Consider the following 20,916-nt stretch of genomic DNA (forward strand, 5'->3'; position numbering starts at 1 on the left):
TGAACCTAAAGCAAAAATAGCATAATAAAAATATATTCTCCAGGATTTTTTAAATGAGAGATGAGAACCTGAATTTATAGAAAATTCAAAAAGAAACCAAAGGCTGAGATCAACTGATGATGAGCGGTCAAGATTTTCCAAGAGGAAGCACAATCCAGGTGAATTGATGTGATTGGATGCTTTTCACAGTTTTAAAGGAAATTGAACTAAAATTAAGATAAAATCAGGAAAAACTGATTTATTCTCTATTTCATTCAATTTTGAGATTTAATTGTTTTTGTATGTGGGAAAAGCAGGCCAATAGAACTCAATATGTGAAAAACTGAGCTGTATGGAGCCTTGCTCACACACCCACATGACTTCTTGGTGCAAGCTACAGAGTCATGAAGCATGGCTCAACTTCTTGGTGTATGCGGGAAAAGTGGGCTGATAAAACTTAATATGTGAAAATATTGCTATATACTAGTCCACACACACACACAGGACTTCTTGGTGCAAGCTATGGAGTAATGAAGTATTACTCAGCTTCCCAAGGTGGGTCCCATGGTTCTCTATCTCACAATGTCCCTCAAACCAATGTTTTTGCTCTCAGATCACTGAGCAGAATGGTTTAGGGATGGCAAATGCAAGAACGAAGGATGCTTTGATAGATTTTAGTATGAAAGGTATGCTAAGCTATGCCTGATTCTAGAAATGCAATAAACTAGATGATAAGATGACAAGGTTAGTATGAATACTATCCTAGCATGATATATTTAGTCTATGATTGAGCTAAATGATAAAGAAAGTATTCTAAACATGCATATTTAGACTAAATTCTAGTTAAAGAGAGGCTAAAATGATGAGCATAAAATGATATGTGAAAGCTTGAATGTATTTGAGCATAAGTGTGATAATACAAATTTGGAGGATGATGATTTTTGAAATGGAGGAATGAGAGCTCTATTTATAGAAAGAATAGGGCAATGGATGGTCAGGATTGAATGATTTAATCAAGGGTTGAGTTTGAAAGTTGGGGATCCATGTTTGTAATTGTCACCAATGAAATGGTGACAAGTGTCAACATAGGGTTGGGTTGAGAGAAGAGGTTGGAGGCATTAAAGGCCTGAGAAGACCTTATGGTTATCTAGAGGGTAAGGGTCAAGTCTAAGTTAGGATTATCCACTGGATTAAGAGTTAATCCAAGGATAAACCTTTGTGCAAATGATTAAGAGATAATCATGGTCAAAGCATTAAAGGCCTGATGAGACCCTTGGGTTGGATGAAGGTTGAGTCAAAACAAATGTTTTAACCATGTAGGAGGGTTTGAGTTAACCATTAATGGTTATTGGAGACTTTGGGGATTAAGTGGTTGAAAGTTGGAAGCTTTCAAAGGTTATCAAAGACTTTGAGACATTTAGTGGTTGAAGGTTGAAAGCCTTTAATGGTTATCAAAGACTTTGAGGCTTTGAGAAGTGACTTCCCTTTGCTTAGGGATGTGACAAAGTTTAGAGGAGGGGTTAGGTTAATTAGAAGTGATTAGAAGATTCTAGAAGGGATTAGAAAGGGGTTTGGGATTTTCCAATTGATTGGGGGTATAATAGGATTTAATTGATTTAAATGATTTAATTCAATTTGGTTGCAATTTGGGGAAATTAAATAAATTAGATTTATTTAATTTAGGATAACCATTTAATTAAATTTGAATTTAATTAAAAGTGGATAGGGAGATTTAATTGAATAAAATGATTTATTCATTAAATGGGTATAGTGAATTTTATTTAAATAAATTGAGTAATTTACTTAATAAAATAGAAGAATGTGGATAATTTAATTAAATAGAGGAATGAACATAAAATATTCATTTAGGAGTATGGTCATTTTTATACGTCTACAAGATGCTTTTCACAGTTTTAAAAGAAATTGAACTAAAATTAAGATAAAATCAGGAAAAATTGATTTATTCTCTATTTCATTCAATTTTGAGATTTAATTGTTTTTGTATGTGGGAAAAGCAAGCCGATAGAACTCAATATGTGAAAAACTGAGCTCTATGGAGCCTTGCTCACACACCCACATGACTTCTTGGTGCAAGCTACGGAGTCATGAAGCATGGCTCAGCTTCCCAAGGATGGTTCCTTGGTTCTCTATCTTGCACGGTCCCTCAAACCAATGTTTTTGCTCTCAGATCACTGAGCAAAATGGTTTAGGGATGGCAAATGCAAGAACAAGGGATGTTTTTGTTGATTTTAATATGAGATGCATCCTAAGCTATGCATGATGCTACAAATGCAATAAACTAGCTATAAGATGACAAGGTTAGTAAACAAAACTATCTTAGCATACTATATTAGTTCATGATTTAAACTATATGATGAGGAACATACTCTAAATTAGCATATTTAGATTAATTCCTGTTTTAAAGAGAAGCTAAATGATGAGCATATAAAATATGAAAGCTTGAATGGATTTGAGTATAAGTGTGATGCTAAAGATTTGGATATCAAAATGGAGGGATGAGAGCTCTATTTATAGCAAAAACAGGGCAATGGATGGCCAAAATTGAAAGAGTTAATCAAGGGCCAAGTTTGAAAGTTGGGAATCCATGTTTGCAATTGGCACCAATGAAATGGTGACAATTGTTAACATAAGGTTGGTTGAGAGGAGGTGTAAGAAGCATTAAATGCTTGAGAAGACCTCATGGTTACCCTAGGGGTTAAGGGTTAAGGTTAGGTTAAGGTTATCCATTGGATAAAGCTTTTACCCAAAGGATAAACTTTTGTGCAAAGGTTTAAGGATAACCATGGTCAAAGCAATAAGTGCTTGATGAGACCCTTGGGTTAGATGGAGGTTGAGTTTATGGAAATTCTTTAACCATGTAAGAGGGTTGAGTTAACCATTAATGGTTATGAAGACTTTGGGGATAACTTTGTAAGAGTCCTTCCAAATTTGGGGGCATTCAACAAGTTAGCTTGTTGAATGGACAAAGGCTTTAATGCATTTTGAAGACTTTGCTCCAAATTTGAGAAGTGACCTCCTCAAATTTAGGGAAAAGGGATAATGGATGGGTTTGGGTTAATTAATTAGGATTAGAAGAATCTAGAAGAGGTTAGAAAGAGGGTTAGGATGCAAGTGGGAGGTGTAGGATTTTGCAAGTGGGGAGGGAAAATAGGTTTTAATTGAATTTAATTCAATTTGGTTGCAATTAAATAAATTAGATTTATTTAATTTAGGATAACTATTTTAATTAAATTTGAATTTAATTAAAAAGTGGATAGGGGCTTTAATTGAATAAAATGAATTTATCCTATTAAATGGGTATAGTGAATTTAATTGAGTAATTTACTTAATTAAATAGAGGAATGTGGATAATTTAATTAAATTGGATTTAATTAAATAGAGAAATGAATATAAAATATTCATTTAGGAATATGGTCATTTTTATACATCTATAGTTTTAATTGCTTTCTTTGAGATTATTCATCAATTTTTAATTTGTTTTTTTCAAGATTATCTCCAATTGATTTCTTTTCTCAAATTTTAATTCTTTTTTTGGTCAATTAATTCATTTTTTTATTCATTTCCTTTTTTGAAGATTTATGACAAATTGATTCCTCTTTTTCATGATTTAATGGTAAATTGAATTATTTAATTAAATATGCAAAAGATATTTAATTAAAATAAATAAGATAATTGTTTAAAATGATTTACCTGGAATGATTTAATTAATTAAATAAATATTTAATTAATATTGAGTGATTAATTTGCCATGTGACATTTGATGATTAAAGAATTAATTGTGTGCTCAAGATTGATTTAATTGCCTTTGGTTAGGACCTTGGTGATGTTGTCGAGATTAGGGGCCTATGGTTTAGATGACCATTTTTAGGGTATTACACGTGCACAAACAGGTACCTAATTTTTTAGGATGTGCTCAATTGGAAAAATCATTACAAAAAAATACACATCTTCTAGTGCTCACTCTTAACTATCTTTCTGTCAAAGGATTTGTCAAAATACTAAATCTAACTATGACTTTTTTGATGCGCACGTCAGACACTATGTTATGTTTTTCAGAAAAATCAGGGTCATGTTTTCATGTGTGAAGGATTTGACCCCCTTAATCTTATCCAATTTTGAATTTTTTTAGTAGTTTGGAAACTAGATTCAGAGTACGACAATATTTGTTCTTTGATTATCTGCATATCTTGAGTGGATGACTTTTAAATTTTGCCTCCAAGTTCAGGTTCATCTGATTTTAGAAAAAAAGTTTCCACTTATATACCCCCCTTTTTTACCACCATCTTTGTGCACTTACCCTATAGTTATCTTACCTCTCCATCTGTCACCTCCCTAGTTCTCTCCTTCCATCTCTACCTCTTTCTCCATTGCCCCTTACCACTCTCCCTTTATGAACTCTCTCATTCTCTTCTCTCTTTCCCCTCACCTCTCTATCTCCTCCTTCCCTATATATCCCACTCCCTCCACCCTATTACCTTAGACCTATACCATATAAAGTGGAGGGAGAGGTAACAACCTAGAAAGGGGAGGGAGGGAGAAGAGGAGAGATAAAATAACAAGTATAGAGAGGAATAATAAGTAACAGATGGAGAGGTAGACATTAGGGAGTGAGGGACCTAGGGAAGGAGGAGATATAGAAGTGAGGGTGGAGAAAGAAGAGAAGGAGACAACTCATAAAGGGTGAGGGTGGATGAGTTAGATACCTAGAAGGGAAGAGAGAGATGAGATACCTAGATGGTGAGAGACAGGGATGAGATAGATAGAAGGGGATAGAGATAGGTGGATAATGAGACATGGATGGAGAGGTAGAGAGGTGGAATGGGAGGAAGGGAGAAACATAGAGAGGGGAGAGATAGTGAGAGAGGGAGAGGTGATAAGCAATATCAATAAGCTTTAGAGAGAGTAGATTCTCTTAAAAATCTAAAAATGAGAATTTATAACCACTACCCCTAGTTAACTTTGGAGACAAGAAATAAGCAATATTGCTTGGTGAATGATGGTTTCACATTTTCCATCATCGGGCTATTATAAGAAGATTTTTTCAATGGCTCTTTTTTGATGTTGTAGTTGAAATTAAAAAGCTAGGGCATAAACATATACACTTCAAGACATTCACCTATATCAAGGTTTCAGGATGCAACACAACATCCATGAAGTTTGTAGATACCCTTATGATAATATATTCCTTTAAGATCTTTGTGGGAAGAATGGGGAGTTACACAAGTTGATTGTTAGCAAGCATAAATATTTCTTTACATTCCATGCCAATATTGATGCATGTGCCTACTTTAACATGAAGAACTTGTCAAAGATATAAATGTAGAAATGGATACCTACACTATGGATTCTTTATTGGTAACTAGGGATAAATTTTATCCAATTGGTAAGATAAGCCTAATCATTGGGGAATTTTACAATAATGAACCCAAAATTGAAGATCATTGGGCTGACTATATAGATGAATATGAAGTCCAGATTAAGGAATTTTACAAAAAGGATCTAAATTTTTCAAATGATCCCCAAAGGCCTCAAAGAAGATGGTAAGAGGGTAAATTCTTCTTACAAATCTAGAGAGATTTTCAACCAATCCATATTCAATATTGATCCTAGTAGCAAAAATGGAAGATAGAGAAAAGTAGGTGCTCCAATGGATAAAAGAGTGGGTCATTGCCCCATATGCTATGTGAGTCCTACCTAAGGTAAAATTAAAGTCTCCTAAGAAAGGAGAAGGAAATTCTAAGGTTGGAGGGTCATCCTCCTTTCAAGAACTTGCTAAGGCTATAAAACCTCAAGGGCATGAGAGATCTACAAATACAAAACCCCAACCAAAATAACGAAGACTTCAAATACTAGTGGATAATCAAGGTCTACCACTCCAAAAAGGAAACAAGGTTCAACAACTGTGATAGTTAGAGAGGTGATGCCTCCTAAGGCCAATGATAAAGGAAATAATATTGCAAAGGAGCCAAAAACTTACCAAAGGGCATTTAGATGAGACTCCATTTTCAAGGCTCATTAGAAGAAGAACTAGAAGAAGAGGAAATTCATTTAAGGAGAAAGAAGAGAGTGATTCTCCTTCTCCGCCAAAGAAAACATCTTCACCTTAGAAAGTACCATCACCACATCATAAATCTCCATCTCCACCTCCTAAAACAGCTACACCTCCTCCAACATCACTCCCACATTCATTGAGCCACTGAGATCTATACTAACATTCATTCCTCCTCTTAGGCCAATGAAGAAGAGGCAACCATAGACGAAGACATGTTTGATGTGATTGACATTGAATATGGGATGAAGGATGAAATAGGAGATGCGGAAATTGAATTATCTCTATTCAAGCAACAAGAAAAAGACCCCAATCATAATAAATCCCAACAAAAGTAGGACAAACAACAACAACATAAGGAGAGAAGCAACAAGAAGAAGAGTAGTACATAAATGAAGAGGAACTTCCTGAATATAACTAAGAATAGTAACAACATGAAGAAGAGAAACATCAAGATGATGATAATGATGAAGCTCTTTGAGATCAAGATGCCTCTTTAGAAATTGAAATAGGGCAACTCCCTATGTGGCTAAGTCAAACTATTCAAAAAAGGAAAATAAAATAAAGGGGGAATATTTTTCTATCCTAGATCAAACATTCAAAACTCCTACCAGTAAAAAGAAGAAATCAATGAGGATAACCTTCATCAAATTGAGGAATGAAGGCATATGAGGGTTCGGATTGCAATCCCATGGTGGATAAACCTAAAGAAGATATGCAACCAAAGACTATTAGATATAATATATTTATTAGGAGTACAAACAAGAGCCAAATAAAATAAGTCACTACAACAGTTTGTAGACATAATCTTCAAGCATATGCAAAAAGATGAAACTACAAAATAGGAATTGAAGGAAAAAATAGACCAACTCAAAACATATATTAATTATTTGGTTGGTCTAGTTGATTCAATAATAATTTCTCTTTGTCTACAAGAAATAATATCAAAAGATAGTAGATTACAAGATCCTAATGATTTCCTAAGAGCTGCTACAAAATGGAGAGAATACCTAAATGTTTTGAGTGAAGAAGTAATAAGGAAGGTCATTAAAGCCTAACATTCTATTAATGTTGAGTTACATTTGTTGCAACAATTTCTTATGAGAGAAGATGGTAACACACAAATAAATGAGAGCTTATTAATGTGGGAGTATTACATCCTAATTTTGTAGAGGATGAAATCTACTAGCCAAGAAGAGTTACTTCAAGAAGCTATCGTGGATAAAGAGAATAAAGATATGCCTAAAGAATGACTTAAGGTTATTAAGATGATTATTTCAACATTAAGTGTAACTTGCTAAATTGGTGTAGAAGCGTGACGTTATTAATAAAGTGTTATTGAGAATACAAGAACTCATCGGAGCTCTTCCATGCCCATTTTAGGAAACTTCTATAAAAGTGGAATGACCTTCAACTATAGTTAAGGAGTTCAAAGGCCATTTACATCAAAAATCAACCAAGAAATCTAGTGATAATGTGGTGCATATTAAGGAAGAGTTATTAAAGACACAATCATAATTAGCCAGTTATAAGGAGATGAAGAAGAAGCTTGAAATTAGATTCATGAAATTTCCACCATCCATAATGATTTTCTTGTTATTCTTCTAGATTCAACCATGTAGATTTAGATGTTGCCAATGTTTTGGATCAAACACCATGATCCATCATCGGGGCAAGAGAGCAAGTTAGATAGCAAGAGAACAATAAGGATATTAGTAGACCTAGAGGAATAAAGAGATAGAAGAAAGAGTTCAAGGACAAAGGCTCAAATAACAAAAATGAGCAAAAGAATAATAAAAAAAAAGGAAAAATAAATTTAATCATTCATATTTATTTTTCCTTTTTTAATTGTTCTTTTGCTCCTTTTTGTTGTTTCGGCCTTTGTCCTTGAACCCTTTCTCCTATCTATTTATTCATCTAGGTTTTCTAATAACCTTACTTTTTGTTCTCTTGCTCTCTTACTTGCTCTCTTGCCTTGATGATGGATCATGGTGTTTGATCTGAAACGTTGGCAACAACTAAATCTACATGGTCGAATCGAGAAGAATAACAAGCAAAAGAAGATTGAAAGCTAAACTATTCATAGGCCATCAAGGTTAAGTATATCAAGACACCAGACTTGGAGGATCTCAATGAAATGGTGAAGACCTTCATAGATGCTTTTCCACATGCAAAGGAGAAGGAAATATTATCTTATTTTATTGAGAAGTAAAGTCATGGAATGCAAAATAGTTATGTCTTGGGTCAAGTTTACTATTACAACACAATATATTTTCTTTCCCATACATTTTTGTAGATAGATGGGATTTGAACTGAGGTTTTAAGTGCATGCTTTAGAGTCTGACCTAGAGTTCAATAGTCGCACCTTTTCCTCTCACAATGTTAATGCCCAACATGGAGTCCAATGCCAATTGCCTACCTTTCTCATGCATTCCACATTAAAGGAGAAGTGAATTGAAGCTCCAAAAGAGTCGCACATGCTCCACCATGGGAGTCCCTAGTTTGAGTTGCTATTTTAGGGCCACATTTATCTTTTTTTCTTTATGCTAATAACCCAACTACCCTTGCATGAGTTAAGTCAATTTCAATTATATTTTAATAAAAAATCTAGACACCCAATTAGTTATTCTTACAAAACCTAGTTTTGAGATGACAAATCTCATTTTAAAAATTATATAAACTAATCTGTTCATCATAAATAGGGGTAAACAATTCATTTGTTGACATTTTTGAACAAGTGTTATACATTATTCAGTGTGATTTTCTACTACAAACTATGAATTTTTGAGAATTTAATCAAGAAAAAATACATTCAATTCAATGGAAATAAATTACTCAACCATTTGATATTCTTAGTTGATTAAAAATGATAATTATAGAATAATTTATTTTTTTCCAATGGATATAGATTACTTAGTTATTCATTTATCCTATTCAACATGTATAACTTTTCTTTAAAATAGATTATGAACTGATTTTGTTAAACTTCAAATTTATACCTTCCAATTTAGTGAGATATGCATTGAGATATTATCTTTAATTTTAAATATTAAAAAAAAAAGATTTCAAATCAATTTTAAATTTTATGTTTGATGGCTACCTTTAATAACTTTCTCTAAAAAAAATAAAATTCATTGAATATATATTAATTAGTTATTCATTCATTATAATATTCAATTAATAAAAATTATCTTAAAAATAGATTAACTGATTTCATTAGAATTCAAAATTATTTCCTTAAAAAAATAAAATTCATTGAATATATATTAATTAGTTATTCATTCATTATAATATTCAATTAATAAAAATTGTCTTAAATATAGATTAACTGATTTGTTAGAATTCAAAATTAATGAATAAATGTGTCTCTTTTCATTAATTACGCCGAAGGTGTATCCTATATGAAATGGACCTCTTATATTTTCAAAATCAATGACAAAGGTTGTTTAAAAAAGGATGCAAGACAATGCAAGATATCCCAGTCGTCCATCATTTTCAGTCCCAAGATAAGTCATAGCCAAAAACTAGTACAGTGGAGGCAGCTTCGAGGAAAGCACGTTGAAGGCAATGTGAAAGCCTTTGTGTTGTGTCACTCTTCTATCTCTATACAAATGTGGTGACTTACGAAAGCATGTTAGAGTGAATTATTGGAGAGTCATTGATTGGGTCGCATCACTCGATCTTTAATTAATATCTCACGAAAAAATGCATGGTATTGGCCTTGATTTAAACAATTTCTAATGTTGATGGGTCAAGAATTCCATATTCTGTATTACAATTTGTGTGAGGTTTTGACCTGAAACCTGTCTCATGCCAGGAAACTACTCATCTATTTGGTAAACCGTGCGAGAAAACAAGCCAAGAAATTGAATGCATTAAAGGATCGTGTAATTAAATCTTTGTATAAATGCAAAGCAGATGAGATCTAATTTCCAAATCAAATCGGATCTTCAGTAGGCGATGAAATCATGCTGCCAAAAACTTATCTCGAGCTCAAGGATTCGATATTTTTAGATATACTTTGCTTGCTTTAAAATTAGATTGATGCATAGTCGCAAGGACATAGGTACTTAACCCCGAGAGTTTGATGCAGGAGCACCAGTCTAGTTCTTACCGGTTGGGCAGTTCTTAGTGGAATTGCTTGAGAGCATGGCATTTCTTCATGTTTGAGTGTTTAGCATTGTGGTTTTGGGTTTATTCCCTTATGTTCATGGTCTTTGTTGTGTTCGAGTTTCATAGCATTTGACTTTGTTTCAGGTAAGATGTGGATTCTGGTATTGTCTCAGTTGGTGTGTTCTTACCGGTTAGCTTGGTTGTATGATGAGCGAAGATGATTTCGGGTTGCGGTTGATCTCCGTGACTTGCGGATCGTTTGAGGTGTTATTTTGGGCCTTGGCCGATATTCCCAGAAGTCTATGCATCATTTTGTGATTTGGAGATTGTTCTTAGTGATTTGAGCCGACATGCTACCATTGCACGTTTCATGAACCGATTGGTCTTTGGGCTGACTTGATTGAGTTGTAATTATTTGCAGAGGATATAATTGGAAGCTTGTGAATCATTTGAGAAGGAAGTAGAGAAGTTAGAAGATTGAAGACTGAGCATTGAGATTGAATGAAGATGTAGAACCAACAGGATTCTGATCCAGTAGGACTGAGGCCAGAAGACTGAGGTTCAGATTAGGATAGAACCAGTAGACTGTTACAGGAAGCCAATTTGATATGAGGATGATCTATGGATCTTGTAATTATATTGTAAGCATTGTTTGTATCCTGGATTGTGATCCAGCATGTGGCATGTATAATTCTCCAGATTGTAATAAGATTCATTCATATTGTTTACCGACTATGTGTTATGTCTTGTTAACGGTTGTTCTTCTTGTTGTTTCTGGCACCTTGCTAACAGTTACCAGTATTCTTTGCATGGTTTATGTGTTTAGCTGCAAAGTTGGGTTGTCCTTCATTGGATCTCCCTGCCTTTGACTGCATCAAATGGTATCAGAGCTGGTTCTTGAACCTGTTGTTGGACAGAGTGTTGTTTGTGTGCCGGTTGGTTGGAGAGAAGATTGAGGCAATTTGTGGACTTGTTTAGATTGTCAAACGTGAGGTAGAGAAAGGTTTGCAGGTAGATGACCGATCCTAGAGCTTGAGCTTGAGGCAATTAGTGGGTGGAGACTTGAACAGATCGACGATTGAGGCAGGCTGCAGTTTGTACTGGTAGATCACCATGGAGAGGCAATTGGAAGTGGTGATTAGATTGTCGAATCCCCTGAGGCAGTTACAAGTACCTACTAACTAATCGTTGAACCAGATCAAGTGATGGGACTCCCTTTTCAATTAACCCCAAGAGTCTGATGCAGGAGCACCGGTCTAGTTCTTACCGGTTTTGGGCAATTTTTCAGTGGAATTTCTTAACAGTGTGGCATTTCTTCATGTTTGAGTGTTTAGCATTGTGGTTTTGGGTTTATTCCCTTGTGTTCATGGTCTTTGTTGTGTTCGAGTTTCATAGGATTTGGCTTTGTTTCCGGTAAGATGTGGATTCTGGTATTGTCTTAGTTGGCGTGTTCTTACCGGTTAGCCTGGTTATATGATGAGCAAAGATGATTTCGGGTTGCAGTTGATCTCCGTGACTTGCGGATCGTTTGAGGTGTTGTTTTGGGCCTTGGCCAGTATTCCATGAAGTTTGTGCATCATATTGTGATTTGGAGATTATTCTTAGTGATTTGAGCTGACATGTTACCATTGCATGTTTCATGAACCGGTTGGTTTTTGGGCTGACTTGATTGAGTTGTAATTATTTGCAGAGGATATAAATGGAAGCTTGTGAATCATTTGAGAAGGAAGCAGAGAAGTTAGAAGATTGAAGACTGAGCTTTGAGATTGAGCGAAGATGTAGAACTGATAGGATTCTAATCCGGTAGAACTGAGGCCAGAAGGCTAAGGTCTGGATTAGGATAGAACCGGTAGACTATTACCAGAAGCCGATTTGATATGAGGGTGATCTACGGATCTTGTAATTGTATTGTAAGCATTGTTTGTATCTTGGATTGTGATCCCACATGTGGCATGTATAAATCTCCAGATTGTAATAAGATTCATTCATATTTTTTACCGCTTATGTGTTATGTCTTGTTACTGGTTGTTCTTCCTATTGTTTCTGGCACCTTGCCATCGATTACTGGTATTCTTTGCATGGTTTATGTGTTTAGTTGCAAGGTTGGGCCATCCTTCATTGGATCTCCTTGCCTTTGACTGCGTCAATAAGGAATTAAATAAATTATGGATTGGTTTTTAATTTTATTTTGTTTTTAATTTTTAAAATTTAACTGTTCTTATTATTTTGATATGAAAGTTTAAATTTTAGATTTATCCATTTGAATATAGTTTATTTTTGTTTTAAATATTTTATTATAATTATCATTTTGATTATTTAAATTTGATTTATTTAAGAATTTAATTATATATATTCTTCAAATTATAATAATTTTTTATTTGTCAATATTGAGTTTATCTTTTGATTAATGACAATATTAATGTCAATATAATTATAAACATAATGGAAGTGAACGTATGGTTTACATTTGAAATTTTCTTGGAATCTCTCAAGCAAATGCATAATTAACATGTAAAGAGTAGGTCCTAATTTTTTTTAAATATCTTGGTCATTCATGATTTTGCTCCAATTGTATTTAAATCTCTATAAGACGATACAATAACCAAAATAATAAGTGAGTGAAGTTGATGTCAAACTATAAAGAAGTAAATCGGAACTAAGAAGAAATCAGAATTAAAGTAAATTAGAGATAGTTGTAAAAAATGGGAAGTTTATTTTATGGATTGGTGATGAGAAATTTAAGAGATGGGAATGGGGTTAAGATTCAAAATTTAGATATTGAAGCCAAATCAATTATAATGTTAGATCAATGACTTAAACTAGTCAATAAAGTATGCAATACAATGTAATTCATCTTGACCATTTGAATTGCAAAGTATAACTTAAGTGCCAATTCAACAATTTCACATGCTACCTAGATGATTAATTTTTGTGATCATGGACGTTAATCTACCATATTTATTGACTGGCACATGATGTCACCTTCGGGTCCTAGATCTTATCTCTATTCACTCTCATTTCTCATCCTTGGGAAACATGCCACCTCTACCAAAAATCTTACACTGGATCGTCTTCCTGAAAACATTAGGTATCTCCTCACACTTCTTTGTGACTCTCCTGTACTTTCCTAGCTTCTTCTTTACCACTTTAAATGCATGTTTATCTTTCCCCACCTTTAATTGCTCCATGATTTAGAGCGGCATGTACAACATATTATAACCTTTACAATAGGGATTTCATGCTATTTTTGGCCCTTTTATGAGCACATTATTGGAGGAACCATTTCAAGAAGCACATCAAAGAAACTCTTCACCATTTCATCGTTTGTAGGATATTCACCATCACCATCACCATTCTCTGAACTACCCTCATAGGCTCCAAAACTAGAGGATCCACCTCCATCATTAGTGGCTAGGATTTTTGTTACCTTCACTCTAGCTCTCGCTTCCATGAGACTTATTATTGATTACATTTTGATTATATCTCTTTTTCATTTTTATAGATTCGGATTTTACAAGAAATAACAACTCCAATACAACATACTAATCTATTATTGTTTGTACTTCTAATTTTATGTAGTTTTCAAATTTGACTTATGCACAAAAAGGCACTTAATATTTTAATTATTATTCTATAATTGTGGTTCACTTTAGGGTAACTTTCTTCCTTATTTCCAATTTTTTAAAAATGAGACATTAATATATAGAATGTTGTGTCTATTATGTACATTGTTATGTTTCCAAAAACTGATGGATGTGAGGAATTTCACTACGGCATGTTTTTCAATCACAATCAAATGATATATGTAGATAGGAAAATGGAGAACATCGAAGCAATGAATAATAGGTAACCACAAAAACCTAAAATTGCAATGAAATAAATCCTATAACATTCAATAGAAGAATGAAAGTATAACATCAAAAGATAATGCAAACCAAAGCGCTAATGTCACCTCCATTGACCTCCATTGTTTCTCTTTTTCCTCCAAATTATGTGGCTCTCACCTACAAGTGCAAAATGTGAGCAAAAAGCAAGATTGCCAAACGAAAATGATAGCATAAGGATACTTGAGACGTGGTTCTTAAAATGAATTAGAAATGAATCCAATTTATAGAGAAATTGGAGAGATTGATCAAAGATTGGAATAAAATCAATAAAATTTGCAATTGATTTCAATCAAGGGAAAAATCAAATTGAAAAAGAAATGCCATGACACACTTTCCCATGCAAGAGGATAAGATCATGTCAAGATAAGATTGCCAAATCCTTGAATTTGAAAATTATAGAAGTAATATCTTCCAAATAAAGCACAAAATAGTTTAGATTTTAGGAAGGATATTAGTTGGCAAAATCAGAATAGAAAGTTGAGGAACTAGTTGGATATTGATGAATTAAAAATTAGGAAAATGAGAAGAAAATAAGAATTAGAAAGTTTCGAAAAATGGAAATTAGAAAGAATCAATAAATAAATATTCCTTATTCCTTAATTCATAGTTAGCCAATTAAATAAAAATATTTAATTGTGACAAAGGGACCTAGGATAAAATTAATAAATATATTTAACCTAGAAGGAAAATGACAAAAGGATTAAATGATTAAATTAGAAAACCCTAGGAGATGAATTAGAAATGCAAAGACGACAATTAGGTCTTGACAAAAGATAATTGATGTAGGGTTGATCTCATCATGATTAAAATTGGACAATTGATAAAGCATTGAAGTCGATTGACCAAGATCAATGACAAATTGATCAAAATTGACAAGGATTGCAATTGATAGGCGCCAATTGACGAGGACCAATGACTAATCGATCCAAATTGGCGAGAAATGATGATTGATTGAGATCGATGACGAATCGATCAAAGATTGATAAAAGGTCGACTTGATGAAGGTCGAATGACAAAAGATCAATGACAAAATTGATCGCAAATTGACAAGAGATTGACAAATTGATGATTGAGTGTGCGACAAGACCTAATTGAGAACGTGAGAAACACAATTGAATAGGGAAGAAATGCAGAAGAATGACAAGATGTCGACAAATGATGAAGATCAAGTGCGCGACATAGAAGAAATGTTAATAGGATGTAAAACCCCTAAAATAAGGTCACGTGAACATGTTAAAGTATGACACCACAAGCATTGACCATTTTTAGATGCCTACAATATATTATAAAAAAAGTTTCTTTCTTTAATATATAAATTAGATATGTATTTAATTTACATCAAATACAATACACCATCCATACAATTCCAAATTATCAAAAGTTTCCTTGGCGTACCCATTGCACACCAAGATGCAATTGCTAGTTTAAAAATATAACATACATATCTTAAAAACAACAGATTTTAATATCTTAAAAAATAGATCTTTAATTCATTCCAAAATACCTCTTCCTAAACAATTATCCATGAAATTAGAGTCAACTATAGATGACTATTGACATACCCAATGCACATTTAAAATACCCACTTGGCAGGCTCTAAACATGTTAAGAGGCGGCAATCGATGTCATTGAGCGATAGTTCAAGATATGGGCAAAAGACCAATTCAAAATAAAATCCAAATAAAGCCCGGTCTGCCATGCCCCAAATTGCATAGAACCTCAGAAATTTGGTTATCTTGATTTCCTCTGCTAAACTCCTGTGTTAGCCATGGCGGATGAGAAGCAATGCTCACAACAACCCACCAGTAAGTAGCCACTACACCTTCCATATATCTACGTTTTTCGTTCTTTAGCCAAATTTTAAGTAGCCACTACACCTTCCATATATTTATCAAAGCCTAGAGGTCAGCATATTTTCCATTATTTTCCATTTATATATTTTCTCTGGATGCACCCACAAAGAGATTATTTGTTGTTTTTGTTGTTACAGGATAGGATATATACACTGTATATATACGCACTTAAACACTATTTGTGATTAAGGTTGTTCAACGTGAGAATAGATATGTTTAGAGCGAGCTATATCCTTTATTTATATAATGACATGAGCTGGTTTGTAGTTTGTTGTTGGGGATCTCAATAGATATTCATTCACATTGATTTGTAACTTATGAAGTTATAGTATATACATTGTATATTTACACACATACTCGAAAACTCAATATATATTTCCATAACTGGATATATATATCCGCAAATTATTTTTAAATAGGTGTATATATCCAACTATCAATATATATACTGAAATCTGATCTGGTTGTGTCAATATACAGTGTATATATATATATATATCCTTTTGATCTGCTACAACACATCCATAAGGATTATTTGTTATTTGTGTTGTTACACGTCTGGAATATGTATGTTCATTGTGGCATATACATTGTATTTATACAGCCTCACAGGGATGATTTCTATATATTGTGATTTATTTTATTACATGTTAGAATATGCATACCCCTAGCTAGGTATATGCAGTGCATATATACACAGACATATAGATGCTTTGAAATTTATGTTTTTACAAGCATATGCTTCCAGATTGTGTATACATGCCCACATAAGGGTGGCTAAATTTATTTCGTTGCAGGTCAGATCAGTGAAGAGGAACAGAAAAAACTGTTTGAAGTGAACACTGCTCCACTTAAGGAATGGCCAGAGGTTGTGGGTATGTTGGGGGAGGAAGCCAAGAAGAAAATTGAATCAGAAAACTCAGATTTGACTGTTGTGATACTCCCTGAAGGCTCCTTTGTTACAGCAGATTTTAGTAATAAGCGTGTAAGGGTATTTGTTGATTCCAACGGAATAGTCACCAAAACTCCAAAGATAGGTTGAAGATTTCTGTGTTTGTGTGTGTGGACTACGGGTCCCCTGTTGTTGTGTCTTGACCTGGTTATAATATGATCTTTGAAGCAGTGGACTTCATAAGCACTCTCAAGATTGATATCTTGGTTGTAATAAGAAAGAATAATTGATTGCAGTTTATTTAATAAAAAATGGATATTGCCTTACTCTGTAAAATCGAAAGTTTTTGTGAAAAGCACTTCATTGCTAATGAACACTGTTGTAATTATTTAAGGTAGTTGATCAGATTAGTTGGATTCTGTTGTGAATGCTATGGTATAAATGTGTACTTTGATACTATGAATTTTAACAAGGATTTATGGTGTGCCCTTCAAATTATCTCTGCATTTTATGTGTTAGATGATCTGCAAATCATCATTGGGACTGTTTGAAATTATTTGATATTGATACTTTAAATTTGTTTAGGCTACAGTCAAGCCACTTGCCGATTTAGCCTTTTGAGAGCAGATATCTTTCCACCTACCCTATATACTGTTTATATTCAATCCCCCGGTATTTTGATCTCATAACCAAGCTCAATAAGAATTTGAACCTTGGCAATCCGTACAGAGTACAATTTACTCTACCTTATATATGTGGATATGGTTGTGTGGGTTGCAATTCTTGAAACCATCACATAATCATTTAGGATAAATATCAAACCTCTTTAGACTATTGGCATCTTATCATTATCTAGGTTGGGGTGATTCATCCTGCAATTACATATAATCTCAGGGTCAACACCAATAGTGATTGGTGCATATCCTGGCAGAGCATTTCTTGGCAGCAAATCAAGTTTTAAAAGAAAGAAAGAAAGCTTTTTTAATAGTTTTTGATGTCAGGCGGTCTGTATATGGGTCTACAAATGGCTTATAGCAATATGGGACTACTCTATACTCCTTGTGGGAGGCACCTAGCTGTGCTGTAAACGGAACACACATACCTTACCCCTTGTGGAATTTGAACTTGTGACCTGTCTTTCAAGAGCACAAATTCTTCACCACTAGACACAAATTTTAAAACACAAATTTCCTTACAAACACTTGACAGCTATTTCACTTCAGGCCTAGCCCAAAATCATTGCAATATACTACTCTGAAAAAATGTAAACAGTTCATTCATTCTAAACCATAGAGTAGATGCTCAAATGGAACCCCAATACAGTACTTAAAATAATGAATTTAGTTTGGGCATTGAGTCCTATGTTGTCTGTATCAGTAGAATCCCCAAATTCAATTCAGATTGATATTAGATGTCACATATGTTAGCAGACTAAAAACATAAGTGCTCTTTCTAAGACTTGAAGCCTTATTAATTGAAGTTGATATTGAGTTGGTGAGATTTGATGTTCAAGTTTCTTCTTTTCTGAGTTTATCGGGTAAGGGTCCAGGGGATATGCACTGGTCGCTCAAGGCTAGCTGATCATGATGACCTAAGGAGGCATCACCTCATACTTGCAAACTGAAAATCTCAATAGTCTCACAAAGAGGATTCACACTATCTGATTAGAGCAAACAGTTTAGATAGATACCCTGAGCTTGTAAGGTTCTTATATTTTAGCATGGCTTGAATGGTCTAGACAAGCTGCTTGGTAAGATCTTAACAGTTTTGCAAGCCGAATTTTTTTTAAATGGCATTTGACAGGCTTTACTAGATTTGTGGAAATACGCATCTCAATTAGCATTTTGTAAAAGGAAAAACTCATAAGTTCAAACTCAACACCCTTAAACGAGCACGCAGATCTAACCTGATGGTCAAATAGCCATCTCATAGTGCAAATTGTTTCTTTCTAGATAATGAAAGACATACTTATCTTTTATCCGTAGTAGAATCGCATAAATTCCCAGACCTAAAACCAATTTTCAATATTAAATGCCTAGCTTTTTTCCATTTTTAAGTTTCATTTGATGATGACCATTTCCAGGGTATGGTAAGATTATCTGTGTCTAGTGTGTCGATATGCAATTTTCATGTTCTACCTTACAACTCTCAAATTTTGTGCTTCATAAGTAATGTATAATTCAAACCATTTACAGAGCCATGCAATTTTTTTTTATTTTTTTATTCACTTTATTCAACTCTCACAATTACCACATTTTTTTATTGAAGTCGCAATGTAATTGATGGCAAAAAGTGCTTCGATCCTAATAGATTTAGATTTCAAGCATTCATAGAGGAGCATTCTATGCTCAGTCAAACTTTGGCGAGGGAGCTTAACACATACAGGTTTGGGTCTTAGTTGATTTCATTTCACATCCCACGCAATTTAACATTATTTTGAGTTTGGAAACCCAAGTGGCACACAGTCGGTATTTCTTGCTATATAAATTAAGGCATATAGAAATGATATCAGAATGATTCCTAACCAAGTTGCGAGTATTCTTGTTTATGTTCCCGATGATGCAAAGTTTTAGGCAGTCAAACAAAATAACTATCAAATAGAATATTAAAGAGTTTTACGAGATTATCATCAGAGTGGGCCACACGAAGGCTAATGAAGAAAAGGTAGCTAGGTATACCAATGGATTGAAACCCAGGATCCATGAAGAATTAAGCTTGGTAAATTGATCATTATTGAAGATGTATATCAGTTTTCAATGAAGTTATAAGAAAGTTTGTATGAAAGATTAGAGAACAAGCAAAGAGGAAAAGGTTGTGGAGGAAGAACTAGCAGAAGATTTTAGGGAGGTCGATAAGATGAGAAAAAGAAGAATGAGAATACAAGCTTAAAAATAACAACGAGGGTGAAAATCCCTACCATCCTAGAGACCAAAACAATGGATAAGGAAGAGGAAGAAGAGGACTCAAAGGGATATGTTTCAAATGTGGTGAAGAAGGACAGAGTTTATGACTGCCATCATAATCAAGGAGGTTCCAATAGAATACCAAAGGGTAATGCTAGAGTTGCCCATGTAGATGAAGAGGCTTGATCTAAGCATTCAAAAGAAGCAAAAAGAGGAGAAACCTTTGTTGCAAGAAGAGCCCTATTGAAGCCCTATTGAAGGATGAAGGAAAAGAAGAACCAAACTAAAGGAAGAACTGATTTAGAACAAAGTAGAAATCAAGATGCAAGTGTTGTAATGTAATTATTGATAGTGAAAGTATTGATAATCTAGTTTATGAAGAAATGGTTAGAAATTTAAATTTGAAAATATTAGAGCATACATGTCCATATAAGAATGCTTGGTTTCAAAATGAGCATAAGGGTTTGGTTAATGAACAAATGTTTGGTCAAGTTTAAGATTGGAGTCTATCATGATGAAGTATTATGTGACATAATGCTAAATGATGTTTCTCGCCTTTTATTGGGAAGGCCATGGTAGTGTGATAGGTGTGCTATCCATGATAGTCATGCTAACACTTACTCTTGACAAAAGATGGAGCAAGACATAAGTTGAAAACTGTAAAGAAAACATAAAAAAATGTGTGAAACAATGCTAGTATCTATTTGGTAGATGGTATTTTTTTCAATGGAATAAAGCATGAACATGTATGTTTTATGTTGATCCCTAAAGTGAGTGAAGAACTAGAAGGTATACCTACAAGGATTTTATACTATTGGATGAATTATAGGATATAGTTTCAAATAGTGTTCTAGAAGGTTTGTCACTAGTGAGAGGCATAAGTCATTAGATGGATTTGATACCAAGAGTTAGTTTGCCTAACAAGGTAGTTCTTAGAATTACTTTAGCAAAAAATAAGAGTTGAATATACAAGCTAAATAAATAAATAAATAATAGGCTAATCAAAAAGAGCTTGGGTCCATGTGCAATATTGGTAGCACTACCACTCAAGAAGGATGGAGTGGGGATGTGGATTGATTCTAGGGCCATCAACAAAATCAATAAAGTACAAAATTTCATTACGAAGGATGGATAGTACCATGGATTGTTTGAGTGGAGAAAAATACTTCACAAATATATATTTGAAGAGTAGCTATCACCAAATAAGCATAAGTGATAG

General features: G+C 33.7%; 1 protein-coding gene across 1 annotated transcript; it reads left to right on the plus strand.

Moving 5' to 3' along the window:
* The first annotated feature begins 15,699 nt into the window (after positions 1-15,699).
* LOC131857425 (subtilisin inhibitor CLSI-I-like) lies at positions 15,700-17,130 on the plus strand. The gene is made up of 2 exons (XM_059209996.1): positions 15,700-15,854; positions 16,700-17,130. Exons 1-2 carry the CDS (start codon positions 15,818-15,820, stop codon positions 16,942-16,944), a joined length of 282 nt encoding a protein of 93 aa, XP_059065979.1. The 5' UTR covers positions 15,700-15,817; the 3' UTR covers positions 16,945-17,130.
* Positions 17,131-20,916: the final 3,786 nt, after the last annotated feature.

This window comes from Cryptomeria japonica, chromosome 8 (assembly GCF_030272615.1).
Source record: "Cryptomeria japonica chromosome 8, Sugi_1.0, whole genome shotgun sequence".
NCBI lineage: Eukaryota > Viridiplantae > Streptophyta > Pinopsida > Cupressales > Cupressaceae > Cryptomeria > Cryptomeria japonica.

What these genes read in the sequence shown, in the direction of transcription:
- LOC131857425 (XM_059209996.1), top strand. Translation starts at nt 15,818, where the DNA reads ATGGCGGATGAGAAGCAATGCTCACAACAACCCACCA. An exon ending in ATGCTCACAACAACCCACCA is followed by an intron (nt 15,855 to 16,699) that starts GTAAGTAGCCAC and finishes ATTTCGTTGCAG; the next exon opens with GTCAGATCAGTGAAGAGGAA.